Here is an 18,068-nt window from a genome sequence, read left to right as displayed (position 1 = left end):
CACTATTGCCTATTTATGTCTTGAACTTGATTTCCTCTGAACTCAGTCCAACTGCCTTTGGACTTAGCTTTGACTCAGACTCAACTTGACCTGGTCTTTGACTTGACTTGTACTCACTTCAGTTGGTCTTGACAACATCCTTGCTCAGGTCTAACATCCTTCTAACCAAACCTGGAGATTCTTACACTAACTTCCTTCATCTCTTATGCCACGTTTAGATATACGTGGTCGGCATATCTATAGTAGTTGACGCTGCGTCTTGATCCTTGCAGGACTAATCTACTTGACTGCTCTTTGGCGACTAGCATCGGCGCGTTCTTGCGTAAAGTCCACGCGGCCTCGGCACTAGAGCTATTTCTGGTTTCTCCTGTATAATTTAATCTGCTGCTGCTCGCTTCTCCTGCTGGGACTGACTGAGTGTGTCAGGAACCGGGGGCTTTCCACGCTTGGATAAAAGAAAGAAAGAAAGAAAGAAAGAACAAAAGAAACAAAAAGAAAGAAATAATAAGTCAAGCATGCCAACACACCTCTGGACATGTGTGAGGATGTGGTTGGACTCAAAAAAGTGTACCGACATAAGATCTTTGTTGAAACGCGTTGAAGATGTATTTTGTGTTTGAGAAACCCTTCCTCCTATACATGTGAAATGCAAAATGGGCCTTTAAGGATGCTCTCGAACCACATAATCATATATTAGAGTAAACATCTGGGTGCCTTTGTATGTTAACATATTGCTGCATCACCTTGTAATGCTCCTTGCTGCAGTGCAACACTAGCACCATGTTTATCGGTAGTGGTAATTGTGGCTTTTTTGGTTGTATAATGTATACACAGTGTGTAATGATCACACCGAGTGTTAAATGAGGCATCTGCCCTACTTTTCTGTAGCTTGCAGTGGGGTAGAGGGCCATTTAGATGCAAGTGAAAAGAGGCAGGGTTGAGGAAAAGCTCTCATGCAGTTCATATGCAAAGTGAGACATTGAGTTGTCCAGATGCAAGGCTCCCGATCCAACATTATCACATGTCAATTCAACAACAAGAAGAGATGAACACTGTAGAGGGAAATAGGGGGAAAGACACGAGTGTTGTGAGGTGTGACATCAGCAGAGAGAGGAAGAATAGTAATGAGGAGAGGCTCAGTGACGTGCAAGAAGCGGGTTCTAAGAAAGCTCCTCAAATACATGCTATAAATAATTTATCACCCCACACACGAAGAGAGCATATTAGATTTGACATGCTGACAGAAACAGCCACGAATGCAGGCTAGTTCCTACAGCTCTGGCCAAATACTTCTGTGGGCTCATTACTGCTCTACAATATGCTAAGCAGCTCCGCAATGAATAATAACAACCGTTATTTGACACAGTACCGGCGATATGATTTCTAACATATTCACTGAAGAATTTCCTGCCAGTGTTTACCTGAGTGCAGCCAGGGTGCTGTTCAGACCTCCGATTATTCATGTGATTCTGCAGTGTCACAGGTTTGACTACAGACCTCAGATGTTTTCTAATGCCAAACACCCTGTTTTTCGTATTTGCTGTCTGTCTTAACTGTAAAACAGAGGCAAACATGAAATAGAGCACGTAACTGGCTTTGTGCAATCATTTAGAACAGTATGTATGTATTACAGAACGTATTTCTGTAATGCTTTTCTTTTTCAACATTACATTATCTTGAATAGGTCACTTAGCTATTCAAAGGCACAATATGTCCTTTTGGACCACATCAATGATGGAAATATTTGAGTATGATACAAAGTTCGACTTAAAGGTCCCATTTTTGGGGGATTTGGACTTTTACAAAAACATTTTCTACGTGGTTTAATGTTCAGAACACATTTTTGTCACAGTGTCTTTCTGAATATAGCTGTATTCACCCTCTGAAATGCTCTGTGTTAGCGTGGCGTTTCCAGGTCTTTCACAGCTTTGATCTTCGATTGTGAATCACTGTGACATCACAACTGTACAGAAGTCCTGACGTCTGCTTTAAAGTTACAGTTTCTGAATACAGGCTGTGTGCGTTTCTCTGTGGATTGAGAGTTTTGATACTCTCACAGTATTAAAAAGCACCTCAACCTACTTTATAATCAAAAAAGACATGGAAATCTTATTTTTCCAGGAGTACAGTGTACTCAGTCTATGAAAACGGTTACAAAAAGTCATCTGTGACTCTGGAGGAAGCTTGAGAAAAGAAAGTCTGTGAAAACATCCCCCAGTGATGTCACCAGGGTTATCTTAAACTGGGCTTGAGGATGTGACCTCACAGAGTATAACAAACTTGGGGTGTGGAGTTTGAAAGATGTGGGCGTTAAAGGCATGGGGGGGTCCAATGAAAGTTGCTATTATGTTTCATTATTGGACATGTAGGGTCTGCTGTTATTTTAGTTTGACTCAGACTTAAAGTGAGGTTATCGCCAGCTCTGTTGCATCATTTGGATGAAACAGAAATCCTCCCTACACACTACAATAATTGCGTTTTGTTCATATTGGTGGTTGTGTGCCTTGTGATTTTATTAGTTTTGAATTTGCAATTGTTTTCAGGTTTCTAAAAAATGACTTGTATTTACTTTATTCTATGCTGAGATCCAGTACAAGGCAGCTGAAACACTTTAAGTCAAGATGTGTGGTAGATCCATCATGTCTTCAGTTGTCTAACAGAGTCCCTTATTGACTGAACAGAATCCCCGGAGAGCTCTGAAAATCAATCATGCTTTGATTGGACCGTTACTGCTTGCCACGCCTCTGTGTGTGTCACCTCTCTGTATGAGTGTGCGGGTATGTGTGTGGCCTGCCGTGTATTAGGAATGTCATTTCCCTCTGCTTTTGAGAGTGTATCTGCTAGCCCTGCCTGGTGGTTAGCTTGCGTTGAGTGAATGGATTCTTGGATAATGAATCTGTTTCGGCGTCTCTATGTGTGGGCCGCGCGGCTAATCTCCCATAGCAACAGCATCTTTATCGTTCTGAAAGGACAAAGACGTCAAGACTTAAGTGCGGCAATGTTTTGTAAAGTTATTCACTGAAAAAATGCAGGTGTTTTTTTGTCCTGTGACCATTTTTTAAAGATTAATTTTCCTAAAAAACATTGGAGAACATCCTTTTAGTTGTGAATAAATCCTAAAATGAGCTCTTTCTAAAGCACTGGCGTTTATAAAGGGCCAAGTTCTCTCATGTGGCTTCATCAACGACTGTCGTTTTTGAGGTCGTGACCTTCTGCACTGTACGTGCCGTCCAAATATATTGCGCTATTTTACGTTTCCTGTTCTTGGAGTTCATTTTTGTCCAGCATGTAATAATAATGGTGATGATATTTGTGCTTTTGATGATGGTGCCCACCTCCAGACGACATGAAACTGCACTTAGACCTGCTTTTGGTCAACAGCCTCCGAAGGGGCCTCATGGGATGTTCAGCTGCCACACAGGCTGACTGTCCGCAGCCAGAGATCCCTCACTGGAGCTTTTTTTTTCCATGCTCTCATTTTCTAACCAGTGCATTTGTGCATGTGTGTGTAAATGCCTGCATGTGTGTGGTACTGTATCTTTGAGAGTCAGACAGTCCTCAGAGGCTGTAGCCGTCACTCTGGCTAAACAATGCTCTGTGTATCTGTGACCAGGTGATTTATATGCGATGTGACCGGGCACCTCCCTCCAGGCCCCGCGGCCATCACCAGCCAGCCCTACGACCCAGCTTCAGCACACTTCCCCTGGGCACTCTGCACTACTCTGCCCCCACATCTCATGCCAGAATCTAGATCTCTGCCCAAGTTCAGTAGATCTATCAGTAGACGATCCATCAGGAAATGTTTATGCTTCAAGTTATACTGTAGATGGTCATTGTGAGCACATCAATGCTTACATCTACCTTTCAAAGATACGTCTCTTTTGCATTTTCTTGCCCTGTGTGTGTTTTTTCCCTGAGATGGACTCAAATAGAGCAGAGCTCATTAGCAACCACGGCTTTCTAAGTTCATTAGCAGCTGGCGAAGGATCATAAGCAGCCTAGACTTCATGATCGGAGCTCATTGATCTTTGCGTCTCTCCGTCTGCACCTGGTATTGATCATATCACACGCTCGCGCAAACAGTATAACATCTGCACCCTCACGTACACACACTTATGTATTTGGGTTTATAAGTTCATATAACATCACGCCCACACATAAGCAGAGAGGTAGTCATAGAAACCCACACAGTTCCTCAGCTTATAGGAGGGATCTACTACAATCTGGCAACCGGCCCACAGTGTCCGTCCACCGGGATCGGCTGTATTCAGCATCATAAATAAAACATCCAGAGCTCACGTCTATGTTCTTGTACAGTGATCCATAATCCCATGAAGTATGGATGTAGGCAGCAGGAGAAATGGGTTGTATCAGTGCCTTAGAACTGTAAAAATTTCTGATTGATGTGGCGCATATTTTTAGCTTGTGACTCCAAAGGGGATTCCACGGCGTGTCCAGGAATCAACCAAAAAACAAGACAGTGTTGTACTTTTCACTATTTCAAACAAAGCTTTGCAAACTGTGCCTATAGATTATGCAGTAACAGCGTGCTCAACATGCTATATGATTATGGGTTCTTCTGTGCTGCCAATCACCGATATACCGATAATCACAGTTGAGACGGCCCCTCGGGGGGTTATAACCACAATGATGACGATCACGTTAAGAGATTTCACTCTTCCCATCTACTGTTCTTAAAGAGGAGAGCACGGGACGATACCTCAATCAACCTGCATGGCTTTACATGTTTGGTTTAAGGGGACTTGATGTGAAGTAAAGATGGTGAGAGACACATGATTTGGCAGTGTGGTTTCATCTAAACCGTCTTGCAGACTGATCTGAGCCGCCCTGCTAAATCGAGCCGTTTGATACGCCATCTGTGTGTTGAGATCACAAACTAAGACAGAGTTCAAGAGTGGAGGCGGCCAATGAAAGCAGAGTTTACAGCGAGGTGACCAAGTCTTCATTAGCGTGTTGAATTCTGTCATTAAAGGCAGATTTTACACATAAAGGTCAGTTTACTACTCACTTGGATTTAGGGCTTCAACTAACAATTCGCCTCTTTGTCGGTTAATCTGTCGATCATTTTCTTTATTCAACGATTTGTTTCGTATAAAATCTGCGTTTCCCAAACCCAAGATGACGTCCTTAAATTTCCTGTTTTATCCACAGCTCAAAGATATTCAGTCCATTGTCATAGAGGAGCATCTATTCACATTTAAAAAGCTGGAATCAGAGAATTTTGACTAATTTTTCTTTAAGAAAATGATTAATAGATTATTAAAACAGTCTGTGTGCGAAACCCTGTAGAAGTCTGATCGTACATCTTGCTCTTCCTAAGTTTCTTCACCCCCTGAAGGAGTTGAAAGTCCCCTGTAGTTTTTATGTGTTTATGAAAACTGCTTTCTAGAGCAGGAAAGAGTATGAACCGAACCATGTAGCCGCTGAGACACGTCCAAATATTACAGATATCACCCTGGTTCTCATTTTCCTTCTTGTTGTGTTTCTCATTCTCATATTCTCTCGCTCTCTGTCTCACAAAGGCGCCCTTTGTGCCTGACAGAATTTCAATTTGGTGGAAATTGAAAGCAGGTGTGGCTCCGCTTTTTCATCTCGGGGGTTGCTGAACCTTTTTTTTTTGTTTTTAGTTTCTGTGGGGCCTGTTCCTCATGCTTGACTTCCTTGAGTCATGTCATCCACCGTTTTGGCGCTCTTTGTCTTTGTCCTTCTTTATTTTGCCAGTGTGACTCATTCACTCCCTCTGTTCACCTCGTCCATCAGCCAGGCAGTCACTCATTCAGAACCACAGTAAATATCTGACAGTGAGCAGCCTTCAGGGGAAAGAGAGATATTTACTGCAGCCTCGGGGACTCCTGTTATGTCAATTCCATCCCCAAAAAGTATTTTGAGGAGCATAAGAGGAGTAAAGAGCTCCAATCTTAACTTGATCAACACAAGAACATGTAATCCTTCCTCAAACAGCTCAATTAAATTCAATTCAAAAAGCTTTATTTGTCCCCGGGGGGCAATTCAGGGCACACAGAGCAGCAAATAACGACAGTGCAACTATACAAAAACATTTTAACCTAACAACAAGAATAAAGTGTAAGAGAAGAATAAGTGTCAGGATGTTAGTGTGTTAGTACAGGTTAGAATAAGTGTCAGGATGTTAGTGTGTTAGTACAGGTTAGAATAAGTGTCAGGATGTTAGTGTGTTAGTACAGGTTAGATACGGAGAACATCGTCGGCGTGAGATGTAGAAAGACATGCGTGTATTAGATGTAAGCAGACATGTGAACGGGTGTATATGATGTAAACATTCAGTAAAGTAAAAAAAACAAACTCCAACTTCTGGTTCGAGTCTCTAAAGGGCTGCATTTATTGCATCGTTCCTTGTAGGTGGTTATTGCACATTGGAGGACACTGAGACTGAGCGATTATTGGACCACAGGGTTTGTGTCTGTGTTTGTACGTCATTATGCACAACGATACTGTTCATTTTTATTCCAAGATGCATACGTTTGTGTTTTCAAACCATTCTCCCAATCCATGCAGATAGACTTCCCTCTAACCAAACTATAAATAGACCCACATGTGGAGTTTGACATTTGAGGAAGCATGTCGGCCATACATGTTGGAATGAAGCTGGGGAAGTTTCTGTTGATGTGTGTGTGTGTACATGAGAGAGTGTCCGTGTGGTTTTGAGTGTCTGGGCATTAGTCTCAGATTTAACAGCTCAAAATGCACCTGGCCTAAACAGGAAGCCCACACTACAAACATTATCCCATATACTGAGACTCTGCTCTCTTGACAGGGTTGGTATGTGAATATTTGTGTGTGGCTCAAGGACTTCTGGAGTTCTGTCTATTAGAGAGAAGAACATCAAATACGTTCAACTGTAGTGATCAGAGCAGGTTTTGTTGAACTGTAATTAATGTAGTGACCGAACTGTAGGACTGTTTTTGTCCCCCTGTAACTTTTGCTAGGGAAGAAGAAACGTCTCCATATTTACCAACGTTACTACTTATGATCTGATATATGTGCACAATGAAACACCTGATTGTGGGACATCATCTTTGCATTTTAGAGGGAGTCATCCATCCTAATCTCTTGTCTTCTATGTCCATGGATACATTTATTGGTTTATGCACTTGTCCAAACAAATAACTGGAGTTCATGTACATGTCTTTAGGTGTACATGCATGACTGACTACATGCATGTCTTATGATTGGTTATATGTGCCAGGACTCATTTGTGTCCAGAAGCGAAGAGCAGTGCCTTTGAGAGTCGCCCCCTCCCTCCCTCCATCCCTCCATCCCCTCTTTTCACTTCCCCTCCTGCTCCCACATCTTGGCTCTAAGTGGGGTCGCGGTCGAGGTAGCGTAGTGATGCTTTTCATTAGCTAAGTGCAACTGGGGGAGAGGAGCACAAGGCCTTGATTTACTAGGCCTGCTGTCTATAAGCCTGGACACACACACACATACACTACACACACACTCGCAGAGACACCTACTCTCCTCTTCCTCCATCCTTTGCTCTTAGACTACTCATCCCTTTATCTCCCCTTTTTCCCCATCTACATCCATTTCCCTTCATCTCTCTTTCCCTTTTTCTATCTATCTCGCTACACAGCTCCTTTCCATTTTCTCTCCCCTGGTCTCTCCTGGGAGTCTCCTTCTAACATGACACAGATGACACGACTGTTTTCCCTTTCTCTTCGTTGACTTGTCTTTTGGACGGCTGCTGGTTTGGAAGAGTCAAAAACACAGCTTCCATTAAATGCCCACACCTTCAAAAGTGCGTCGTCTTGGCTGAACATGTGTGAATCTTCATCATAGCCCAGGTGTCTCTTTGTTTTCTTGATTTTTGCAACACCCTTGGTGATGAATGGCCGTTATTTGGGAGTTTGAACTCTACGTGGGCTCTGGCTCATAACATTATATTGATATGATATGATGAAGATGCTCAACACAGATAGCATCTTTCATATTTCCTCAACATGCACATACAGAACAGTCTCACATCAATAGCCCATTTTCTTGCTATTGTGCAAGTGATTTCCTGTAAAGGTCCGCCTGTTCCTTGTCAATATTACATTTAACATTTGTTGGAGGGAAAAGTTACGGATTATTATTTCTTGAACGTTCTTTTCTCCGCAGATCTTTTTCTCCATATGAACATCTGCAGACGGCAACTTGTTTTGTCCCCAATAATAAAATCTGTCATGGATGGTTAAGAAACTCATGGCATTCATTAGTGAACTGGCTTTCTGATTACATGCCCAATTGTGAGCTTTACTAACATCTTTAAAAAAACCTGTGTGTGTGTGTGTGTGTGTGTGAGCCTGTGAAACTCTGAGGGTCATTTCCACTGTGGATGGCAAAGACTAAGCACTATGCCTGTTTTTCTCTTTGTTGATGACTCGCCATTAAAGCTGCGGAGGCCCATTTCCCTCTTTCTCTGAAAAAAGTTGAATCCCAGATGCTACGTGGCAGCCATCCAAGAACCATTTACACTCCTGTTGTGCCGATGCTCACCGTGGGCCTGTATGCCAGCGCGTGCATGCATGTTTATGTGTGTATGTGTGTGTGTGTGTGTGTGTGTGTATGCAAACTTCTGGCTGCATGTTTTTTTTTCTGACTTTTTTAAAAACCCTACCTCATCCATTGTCGTTTGACAGGACGAGTTGACCCCAGTTGCCGTGGCAGCCAGGTAACCATGGCTCCTGCCTGTGACACAGCTGGCTTCATCTGATTGGTTTAGCCGGCAGCTTTCTGCCAGGTCATCTTTAACATCAGGGCTGTAGAGTGGCACCAAGGTGCTTCAACCGCTATTTATAAACCTAGGCAGGCAAACACTGCAAAAGATGTCCACCTTACCCAGATATTTTTTCTTTTCACAAATTAAAGATTTATCCCTCCTTTTAGACATAATATCATTTTTCCACATAGCATTTTTATGGGGTTTTATACGATTTTTTTCTCCATATGTCAGTAATATTTGGAAATAGTAATGGAGATATAATATAATATTAAAAAAAGGAAACAAATAGTGATTTTTAATCCTGTGTTTCTACTCGTCTAAAGAAGCAGTAAGAAGAAGATCCCGCACAGGGAAATTGAATTTATTCAGTCTTATTATTATATATGTTACACACACACACAGGCCCGAAATACACACATGCACAAACAGGACCTATACATGCAATAAAGGAGAGATGTTAGAGCGAGGGGTCTGCCAGTGACCGGCGCCCCGAGCAGTTGGGGGTTCGGTGCCTTGCTCATAAGCACCTCGGCCCCAGCCAAGTCATCTATGGACTGAGCTACTGCCGCCCACCAGTAGTTCCCTGGACTCATACATTAATACATGGAAAGCTGCTAATACTCCATATTTGGGCATATTTGCACTCACAAACATTTTTTTGTGTTATATTTCTTATCATTTTCCATGTTATACTCCCATTTTGTTTTCCTTCTGCACTGTCTCACATTCGTCCATCTCAGCAGTCCTCCAATAATCCTGATGGATATCGTCCAGCTCAGATTACATCCCTTCACTTTAACGAAAGTGTGTGTGTGGGAAATATGCCTGCGGTCCGTCCGTGTTTAAACCTGAGCTGTGGTTCCGTATCGACTCATGAAAGAAAAAAAAGTATTTAATGAGACGGGTGGCAGCCGGGTTAATAAAGGTTTTTGCAGGAATTATCAGTGTGGCATATTGATGGTTCGATGCCACCTGTTGTAACGTGCTGCGACTGACTCTGTGCAGCCAAGGTCAACTATGATTCCTCTGTGGAGCTTATAGCAAGCGTGTCACAGTGTGACAAAAGCCATTAAGATGTAGGAAGATAGGGGAGCAAAAACGCTGAGAAATACACTTTTGTGAAAGCTTTGAGCCAAATTGACTGCAGCACACGGAGAGAGAGAGAGAGAGAGAGAGGGAGAGAAAAAGCCCAGGGAGCTTCGGAAAGAGAGGAAGAAGAAAATTAGCTCAAAGACAATGAAGCAAAAGATTATACAACTTAGTCTCGCTTTCATCCGTGAGCTTCATCACACCTGGAAACCTTTGTAGTTGGAGCAGGTCTGGTTGTTACAGTATGGTGGTAGGGACTAAAATAAGTTGTGGTAGTAATTGGAGCTTCGGTGGAGAGGACGTTCTGAGAAGATACACTTGAATCTATACAGAAGTGAAGGGAGTTCATTCATTCATCTTCAACCGCTTATCCCGGGGTCGGGGTCGCGGGGGGCTGGAGCCGATCCCAGCTGACATCGGGCGTGAGGCAGGGTACACCCTGGACAGGACGCCAGTCTATCACAGGACACATAGAGACGAACACAGACAGACAACCATTCACACCTACGGGTGATTTAGAGTCATCAATGAACCGAACACTTGCACGTCTTTGGACTGTGGGAGGAAACCGGAGAACCCGGAGAAAACACGGGGAGAACATGCAAACTCCACACAGAAAGGCCCAGGCCGGGATGTGAACCTGAAACCTTCTCGCTGTGAGGTGACAGTGCTAACCACTACTCCACCGTGTAGCCGTGAAGGGAGTTATGACTCTCAAATGTTATTTTCAAATTCGATTTTGGCTTCCAACGGTTATAAAAACAAGACAATCGAGATAAAACCATTATTGTGCCTTTTCACGAGGTTGCTCCCTCTCCTTTACAGCGGTGCACTTTAGTCCGTTTCCACTGGCTCACTGACACAAGCTGGGATCCCTCTCAGACGGTTGCATGGACCGGTTCCATTTGTGTTCATTATTCCTGAAGGGACTCATTCATTCATCCCTTTGAAGATGACAGTTGGAACAAGGTGTCTTTAAAATACTGTTTGCAATAAAGAGGTTTACAGTCCAGCGGAGCCCAACCCGGACCAGCCCAGCTGCACAAATACACAAAGGAAATGACATCATCATTAAGACTTAGCAAGGGGGGTTGTTCAGACGGAGGGATGGTGGGGAAAGAGAGCTCAGGAGACGAGTGTGTTGGAAGCTGAGCAACAAGAAAGAAACTGTCCCAGGAAAAGAGCAGATCTTGAACCCGCTCCCTGTCCTGTTGTTGTTTAATTGATCTTCAGATGAGGACAATAGTATCAAAACACCTCAAACAGCCTTGCACAATAGATAAAACATGATTAAAACACATGTAATGCATCATTCAGACCTGAACCGGTCTCACACGTGACTGAAAAGATGATGCGCTCAAGCCTTCAGTGTCAGGTTGAGCTGCTTAAGAGTTAAGGCACCTTCAAAGGGAATTCTAGTGACCCAGTTACAGAATTCTTGGCTGCATTTTTAAAGCTTCAGGTTAAACTTATCAAAGCAACGCAGAGTAATGTGCAGCTGTTTGGAGGGGAAATCATTTTTTTAACCCAGAGATGCTTTTAAAGTGTTGGAAATGTCGCTACATGTAATAAAAGATATTTGGGGTTATCCTGCCAACAATCAACACGCATGCATCAACCCCACCTTTGTCGTCATCATCACCACCACCATCATCATCATCACCATCATCCTTTGTATTTCAATAACGTTGCATTAAGGGGGACTTCTCTCACTGCTCTTCTCAGGTTTTGGTGCAGTTTCTAGAGCTGCTGTGTCCTCAGGCTGCACAGAGAAATGCCCCAGCACACACACACACACACGCACACACACACACACACACACATGCACGCGCACACAAGGGCACACACACGCGCACACACACACATGCATACAGTACAGTATGAGCACGCACACATACATAAATCTATACACACACACACAGACACACACTCACACACGCACACGCACACGCACACACACACACACACATACACACACATGCATACAGTACAGTATGAACACGCACACACAGGCGTACATCATTCCTAGAGTGTTTGAGGTTGTTGGCTGCTGTGAGGCTTTTTTTCCTCCCTCTCTCCTCTTCATCATTAATTAGTCATTTAATTAGAAAACTTCAAAGTGAAAGCATCCTCTGCTGGTGGGCGGACTATGTCAGTGTGTGTCCGTGTGTGTGCATGCAGTTGCAACATTGTGACACAACATAATGTCAGTTATGAACGTGTGTCTTTCTGTTATTTGATTAAATATGCAAAAACATTTTATGGTTGAATTGGGCGAGATAATTTCACTTGTTTATTATGATGCTTTGTTGCACTTACTGTATGTGAGCACAGAAACCTTGCTTCAGATGCGTTTAAGCATGCCTGCAATTAATGATTATCCGCTTAACTAACACTTATCTATCTGTGAATTATGTTTGACCCTGTCTTAAAATTGCTTGTTTTGTCCAAACAACAGTCCAAAAATAAAATAAATGCAATTTACAAAGATTTAAAACAGAGAAAAACAAGAAAATATAGTATTTGTGCAGAAGGAGCCAGTGAATATTTGGCATTTTGCATCATAAATGATGACTTTCACAATAAAATGAATACAACCTGTTCTTTGACTTTGTAAGGAAGACAAGTGTTTTCTCACATATAAATCAAGAAATCTAAGCCAAGACACGACACAAGTGAACCGGTCAACTGAGACCATCAAAGGCTGAGATCAAACCCCTAACGTGCAGCCGTAGACCAATATATCATTGCTGGATACCAAAAGTGTTTCTATTGGCCGTAGACCTGCTGGCATCAATTCAACCGACTCCCTCCTGATCTCTCTTCCTTCCTCTTCCTCTCACAGCCCGACGAGCTGGAGGGCGTCCACACACACACCTTCAAGCTGAAGCCATTCAAGAAGGCCAAGAGCTGTGATATATGCAAGCAGGCCATCACCAAGGAGGGTCTCATCTGCAAAGGTGAGTGTCAGAGATGTTCAAGGGCTGTGAGTTCAACTTTGAATCTGAGCAGACGGGACATTAGAATGAGTGATTTGGGACCAGACAGTGGGACGGATGAGAACAATTCATTCATGAATATGTTCCCCTGATTTCTTGTGAGCAGGGTACGAGGTATGTCCCAGCATGCATTGGGGCAAAAGGCAAAGGAAAACTAATTCTCATATACTAAAATACTTTATTATGGGTTATTTTATCTTCCCTTCTTCTGAACGTGAATGTGATATTATGTATAAGTAATATAACACGCCATGTTTACTTTAAACACAAATAAAGTACTTATTAATTAAATAATACACCTACAGGGGTTTTGAGGCGTACAGAATGAAAGAATTGCTTTTCCATAAAAACATAAATATTAAGTCTGAATTTATATTTACTTTTTTTTTTAGGGGTTTGACAATGACTTTCCGTCACATTCTGTTTACATTGTAGCACCCATAGCAGCCGGCATTTATGGGTTGCCAGGGTTGTCTGTTGATGGGTGCAGCTACTGTAGGCTGGCACTGGGTGAAACGGAGTTTGCCAATCCTGCATTTGCTTATTTGTCCCAGCAGCTGAGTGAGCGGAGACGGGCAATAACCAGAGTCAATATAGGCCTAGCCTTCACTCCATGGACTGAGAGAAAGGAGAGAAACGGCATTAAAACGCAGCTAACTTTCACGGTAACTTCCAGTGGATGACTGGCTGACGTTAAATACTGTTGTAAAATTAATTGATAGGTCGAAATTTGTCGTTACCCTGTATGATTCATCAGTTGACATGTTGCAGGCTGATCGCTTGACAAACAAACTCAACAAATCGCAACAAACCTGGCAACCCGACTGATGGATATTTTTTTTTGTTGCTGTGACTACGATCTTGAGACACTAGATGGTGGTGTTCTGTCCATTCCCCATATTATTAAAATGTGCCTTACTCTTCCTCCTTGCCTCACGGTCGACCATGCTTGCTGAAAACGGGGTATGGCCCAACTGCAGTCCACTATAGATGATGTGGAACACTGTGACTGACTTAGACATCCAATCAGATAAGTTTGTGGATTAATGTGAAGCCAGATGACAATAATCTTCTATCTAGACATCCTAGAAAAGTTGCGTCCATGGGAATGGCCTGAAAAGCGTCCAAGCACAGATCCAAGCACAGATCCAAGCACAGATGTGAATGAGAGTATAAATCTGCATCACATTTCTTGGAGACGCTTATTTTGTCCAACCAACAGCTCAAAGTCCAAAAGACGTTCAGTTCACGATGATATAAAATGTGTCCGGCAGCTGTATTCTACATCTGTCTGTGTGTCTCTGCTGTGCATCCATCTTTGTTTTGTTTGACTATTTTGTTCAAACTTAGCCGTGCATACAGAATCCATGTCTGCTGTATCAGCTTCTCTCCCCTCCTTCCTCCCTCCCTTTGAGCTCCTGCTTCCCCGTCTTCCTTCACTATCCAGTCACATGTTTTCCATTCTAATTTTAGAAGAACTGAAGGTTTTATTGTCACTCCAAGAAAAGTCCAGGGGAAATTAATGCTAGAGGACTCCCGGGCAGCCTCACATTTGTCTCTCTTTCTTTCTTGTCTCCCTCCCTCCATCTTCCTTGCACGCTTTCACTCACTCTCCCTTTCTCCTTTTTGAACTACAAACACAGCGTCTTTAGCAGAAGCCGAGTTGAGGCTCAGAAGCCCGGCGGTTGGAGAGCGGGCCTGTATAGGGCTTTGGCTGAGGATTTGCTGTTAAAATTAGCATGGCTGCTGCTGCTGCATTAGCCTAGATAAGAGGGAAAAAAGAGAAAGAGGGGTTAGGGGTAGGGGGGTAGAGCGAGGCAGGATAAAGAGAGAGAAATTGGGGTATAGGGGGATTGGGAGATATACATGGAAAACAAAGGAAAGAGAGTGCAAAGGGGAGCACAGGAGAATTATTTTCCCTTTCATCCCCCTTTTGTTCATTCATCCTCTATGTTTAAATACAGTAGACTGCAATAAGCTTTCCTTGCCAAATGGTAAAGCTTAAAGTCATCCATCTGAAAGCCGAAAAAACTGCTTCCTGAAGCCCAACAACAGATTTATGTGCTTTAATCAGCAAAAACTATCTTCTTGTGCTATCAAATTCAGTCATTTTACTGTAACGCACGGTCACAGCAAACACCTGGACACATGTTTCTCTGAGCATCCTTCCTGCCCTTTACAGTTACCAGGAAGTGTTGCTAGGCGCCCCAGTAATAAGGCCACATTGCTAGAGGGCTTGTGGCCAAGAGATAAGACGTGACAATGAGACAATGTGCTGTGTGCACTCTTCCAGATGTGTGCATGTGTTGAGGATGTACATGCTCTATCTGGCTGAGATTGTGTTATTACCTGCAAGGTCTCTCTTTTTGTGTCTTTAAAGGGATGTTATACATTGGCTGGAACCAGTTGCTAGGAAACCATGAGAAACCCCAGGAAGTTCCTTCTCCCAGCTGTGCACATAATTGTTGTTTTTAAACTATTATTTTTGTACAGATCAAACAAAAGATATGTTAATTATCCAGTTTTAAAGGTGCTGGTAGGCAGACCCATGCTAGCTGTGTCCAGTCTTAATGCTAAGCTAAGCTAACCGGCTGCTGGTTGAAGCCTTATATTTAAAGCACAGATATGAAAGTGGTATAAATATTCTAACCTAATATCCACCACAGATTGGGCCAATTGTATTTCCCAAATCGTGAAACCATTTGTTTAAACCTTTCCTTCAAATGGTGCGTCACTTGAGCTTTGATCATCACAGTCGAGCCTGACAAAGTTTGCACAGAGCTTCGCTTGCTTCCCTCGATACACAATCTCCTGCAAGGGATCAAAAATGTAAAATATATTCACACGCACGTGCATACGTCACGTCTGTAGTTGACTTACTTGGTCTTTTGCATGTGTTCCTTTGCTCTTCTCTAAGATGAAACAGTGTGAGAAAATAGACTTGCACCTCCTGTGGATAAGTGGGTCTCATTAACAGTGCATAAAACCACATGATGATAATGATTGCCTCTGGTGCCTGCATGGGAAATTTAAGGCAACTTATAATGAAACATCAGCAGATTTTTTTCAGAAATAGAGAAGAACCAAAGATTACCACTGTACTCAAGTGCATCTTTAAATTATTTAAATTATTTATGTCTTTTCACTGCTGGCTTCTGCAAACCTGACTCTCACCGGACGAATTTTGTTCCTCCTTGCTTCCCTTATCCATCGGGGATCGCTCCACTGTGTAGCGATTTTCAGGAGGCTTGGTCTTATCAAAAATCCTTGCATATGATTGGATAAACCACTTGCCCATCATCTTTATTGATATGCTACTTAAACCACTCACATTGAAACCAACCTGTGGCGCTGATGAGAACGACGCAGGGAAAAGCCAAACAGAACAACCAAAATCGTTTCCACCAACAAAAGCCTTCAGAGCCGTTCTCTGGTGTTGTTTTGAAAAAGAAATATTCGCTTGATCGAACAAAACAGATGAAATAGCAGCATGCATGTTGACGTGTGCTTCCTCGATGCGAGCCGCCACAGTCGTTTCTCCGCTACGTCACATCTATAAAACCCCACTCGGCGGTTCTGATTCGCCTGACCATTTTTTGCGGACCATGAAATCACTTTCCTGTGGAGCGAATCCAGATGGTTGAGTGGAGCTAGGCGGCGTCAAGATGGAAGCAAGGCGGAACGAAAGTCATCTGGCGAGAGTCAGGTTAAGCTTCTGCTAAACTTTCAAGAATATTATCTTCTTTTTCCCACATTTTTTTAAGGAACAAAAACAGAAAAAACCCAACATAAATCCTACTATCCCTCCCAACAACCCATGTCAGACGTGGTCACAGTTACCAACGTAATAATTGAATGACATATGACATAAGTAGATAAATAAGGTACAATGAAACCAAATAGAGTAATACCTATAGCTAATAGCATAGATAAATAAGGTAATTCAAGAAAAAGAAAAGGAGAAAAGAGGGTTAGAAAAAAAGGGGATAGGGGGGTTTCTCTCCTTCCAGCAACTATGAAGTGTCCTCAGCATCATCAGGAGTAACAGTAAGACTATTACTAATAAGAGCCAACCGTGGGTCCCAGGTTTTTGGGAATGCTGTCAAAGACCCCCTCTGTAAAAACATTAACTTCTCTAACCGTAGACATTATAAAGTACAACATATCCAACTTTTGTGAGTCGGTGGAGAAACATGTCTCCATTTAAGGAGGATGTCTGGCGAGCAGGGTGGTAAAGGCCCCGACACGCTGTGTAGTGATGGGCAGATTTTTAGACGGAGGAAGCCCAAAAAGAGCAGTCAGGGGATTGGGATCCAACAATGTTATCTTTTGACAAATCTTTCAAATGCAGCAGTTTTGAATTATCAAAACATGTTCAAACAATGTTATGGTTTTCGGGTGATGCCAACTGGTTATTCCTAGAGTACAAGGCAATGAAATAATAGTCAGTACTAAGTAGACACCTGCCTTTCTAATTGGGCAAACAAATATTCACTTAACTCTCACCATCTCCAAATAATTACCAATCAGCGCTTCACACCCAAAATGACCAAGTGCTCCATTTATCACCATTACACAGGTTTACCTCAATTAACCAAAGAGTGCTTTTCTAACAGGCTCCTTCTCCCTGGGACCACCCAGAACATTTGTACACCCAACACCCACACCTTTATCACTTCTGCTCACACATCAGAAACACTCACACCACCTGGGGACCACCTAGGTTGTCAGGGAGGCCGCAGGTGTGGGGGTTAAGGGTCACGACTGCACCGACAGCAAAACATGGCCGTTTCATGTCTGGATACTGACGTACTGTCACTCTGTGATTCATCAAATTTATACTTAAACGTCTTTTGGGAAGCATCCTGTAGTTTTGACCTATTTGCTTGCATACAAATATATTACAGGACTGACTGTTTGGATGTTTGCTTCATGTGGCCACATGGGGGCAGCACCACAGCATGTTAGAGTCAGGATGAGAGCTGACCTTGTTTCCTTCTCAGTTCATCCAGCAGTAAACATGCTTGAGCAAAAGGCTAAAAATGTGTAGTTGTCAACTGCACTTTACAACCAGTGCAATTCTGCTCTGAAGAGCTCCGTACCTGCTGCTCTGAGCTTTACTCTATGATAGAAATAAACATCTTTCCATAGAAATATGTGTTCTTTTCTTTCTAAAAATGGATCCTTACTGTTCAGTGGCATTGTTTTCCATCCAG

At 42.8% G+C, this 18,068-nt stretch overlaps 1 protein-coding gene across 8 annotated transcripts in view; it reads left to right on the top strand.

Annotated features, from left to right (window-relative positions):
• Positions 1–18,068, top strand: part of tns1a (tensin 1a) — an 86,669-nt gene that overhangs the window by 7,858 nt on the left and 60,743 nt on the right. For all 8 annotated transcript variants that reach the window (XM_083937887.1, XM_083937885.1, XM_083937888.1 and 5 more), the window contains exon 2: positions 12,699–12,813. In XM_083937887.1, coding sequence (XP_083794013.1) covers positions 12,699–12,813 — 115 coding nt within the window. The remainder of the gene's footprint in view (positions 1–12,698; positions 12,814–18,068) is intronic.

Source organism: Echiichthys vipera (genome assembly GCF_963691815.1).
Source record: "Echiichthys vipera genome assembly, chromosome: 23".
Taxonomy (NCBI): Eukaryota; Metazoa; Chordata; class Actinopteri; order Perciformes; family Trachinidae; genus Echiichthys; species Echiichthys vipera.
The sequence above is the reverse complement of the archived record's forward strand: the minus strand, read 5'-3'. Positions and strand labels throughout refer to the sequence as shown.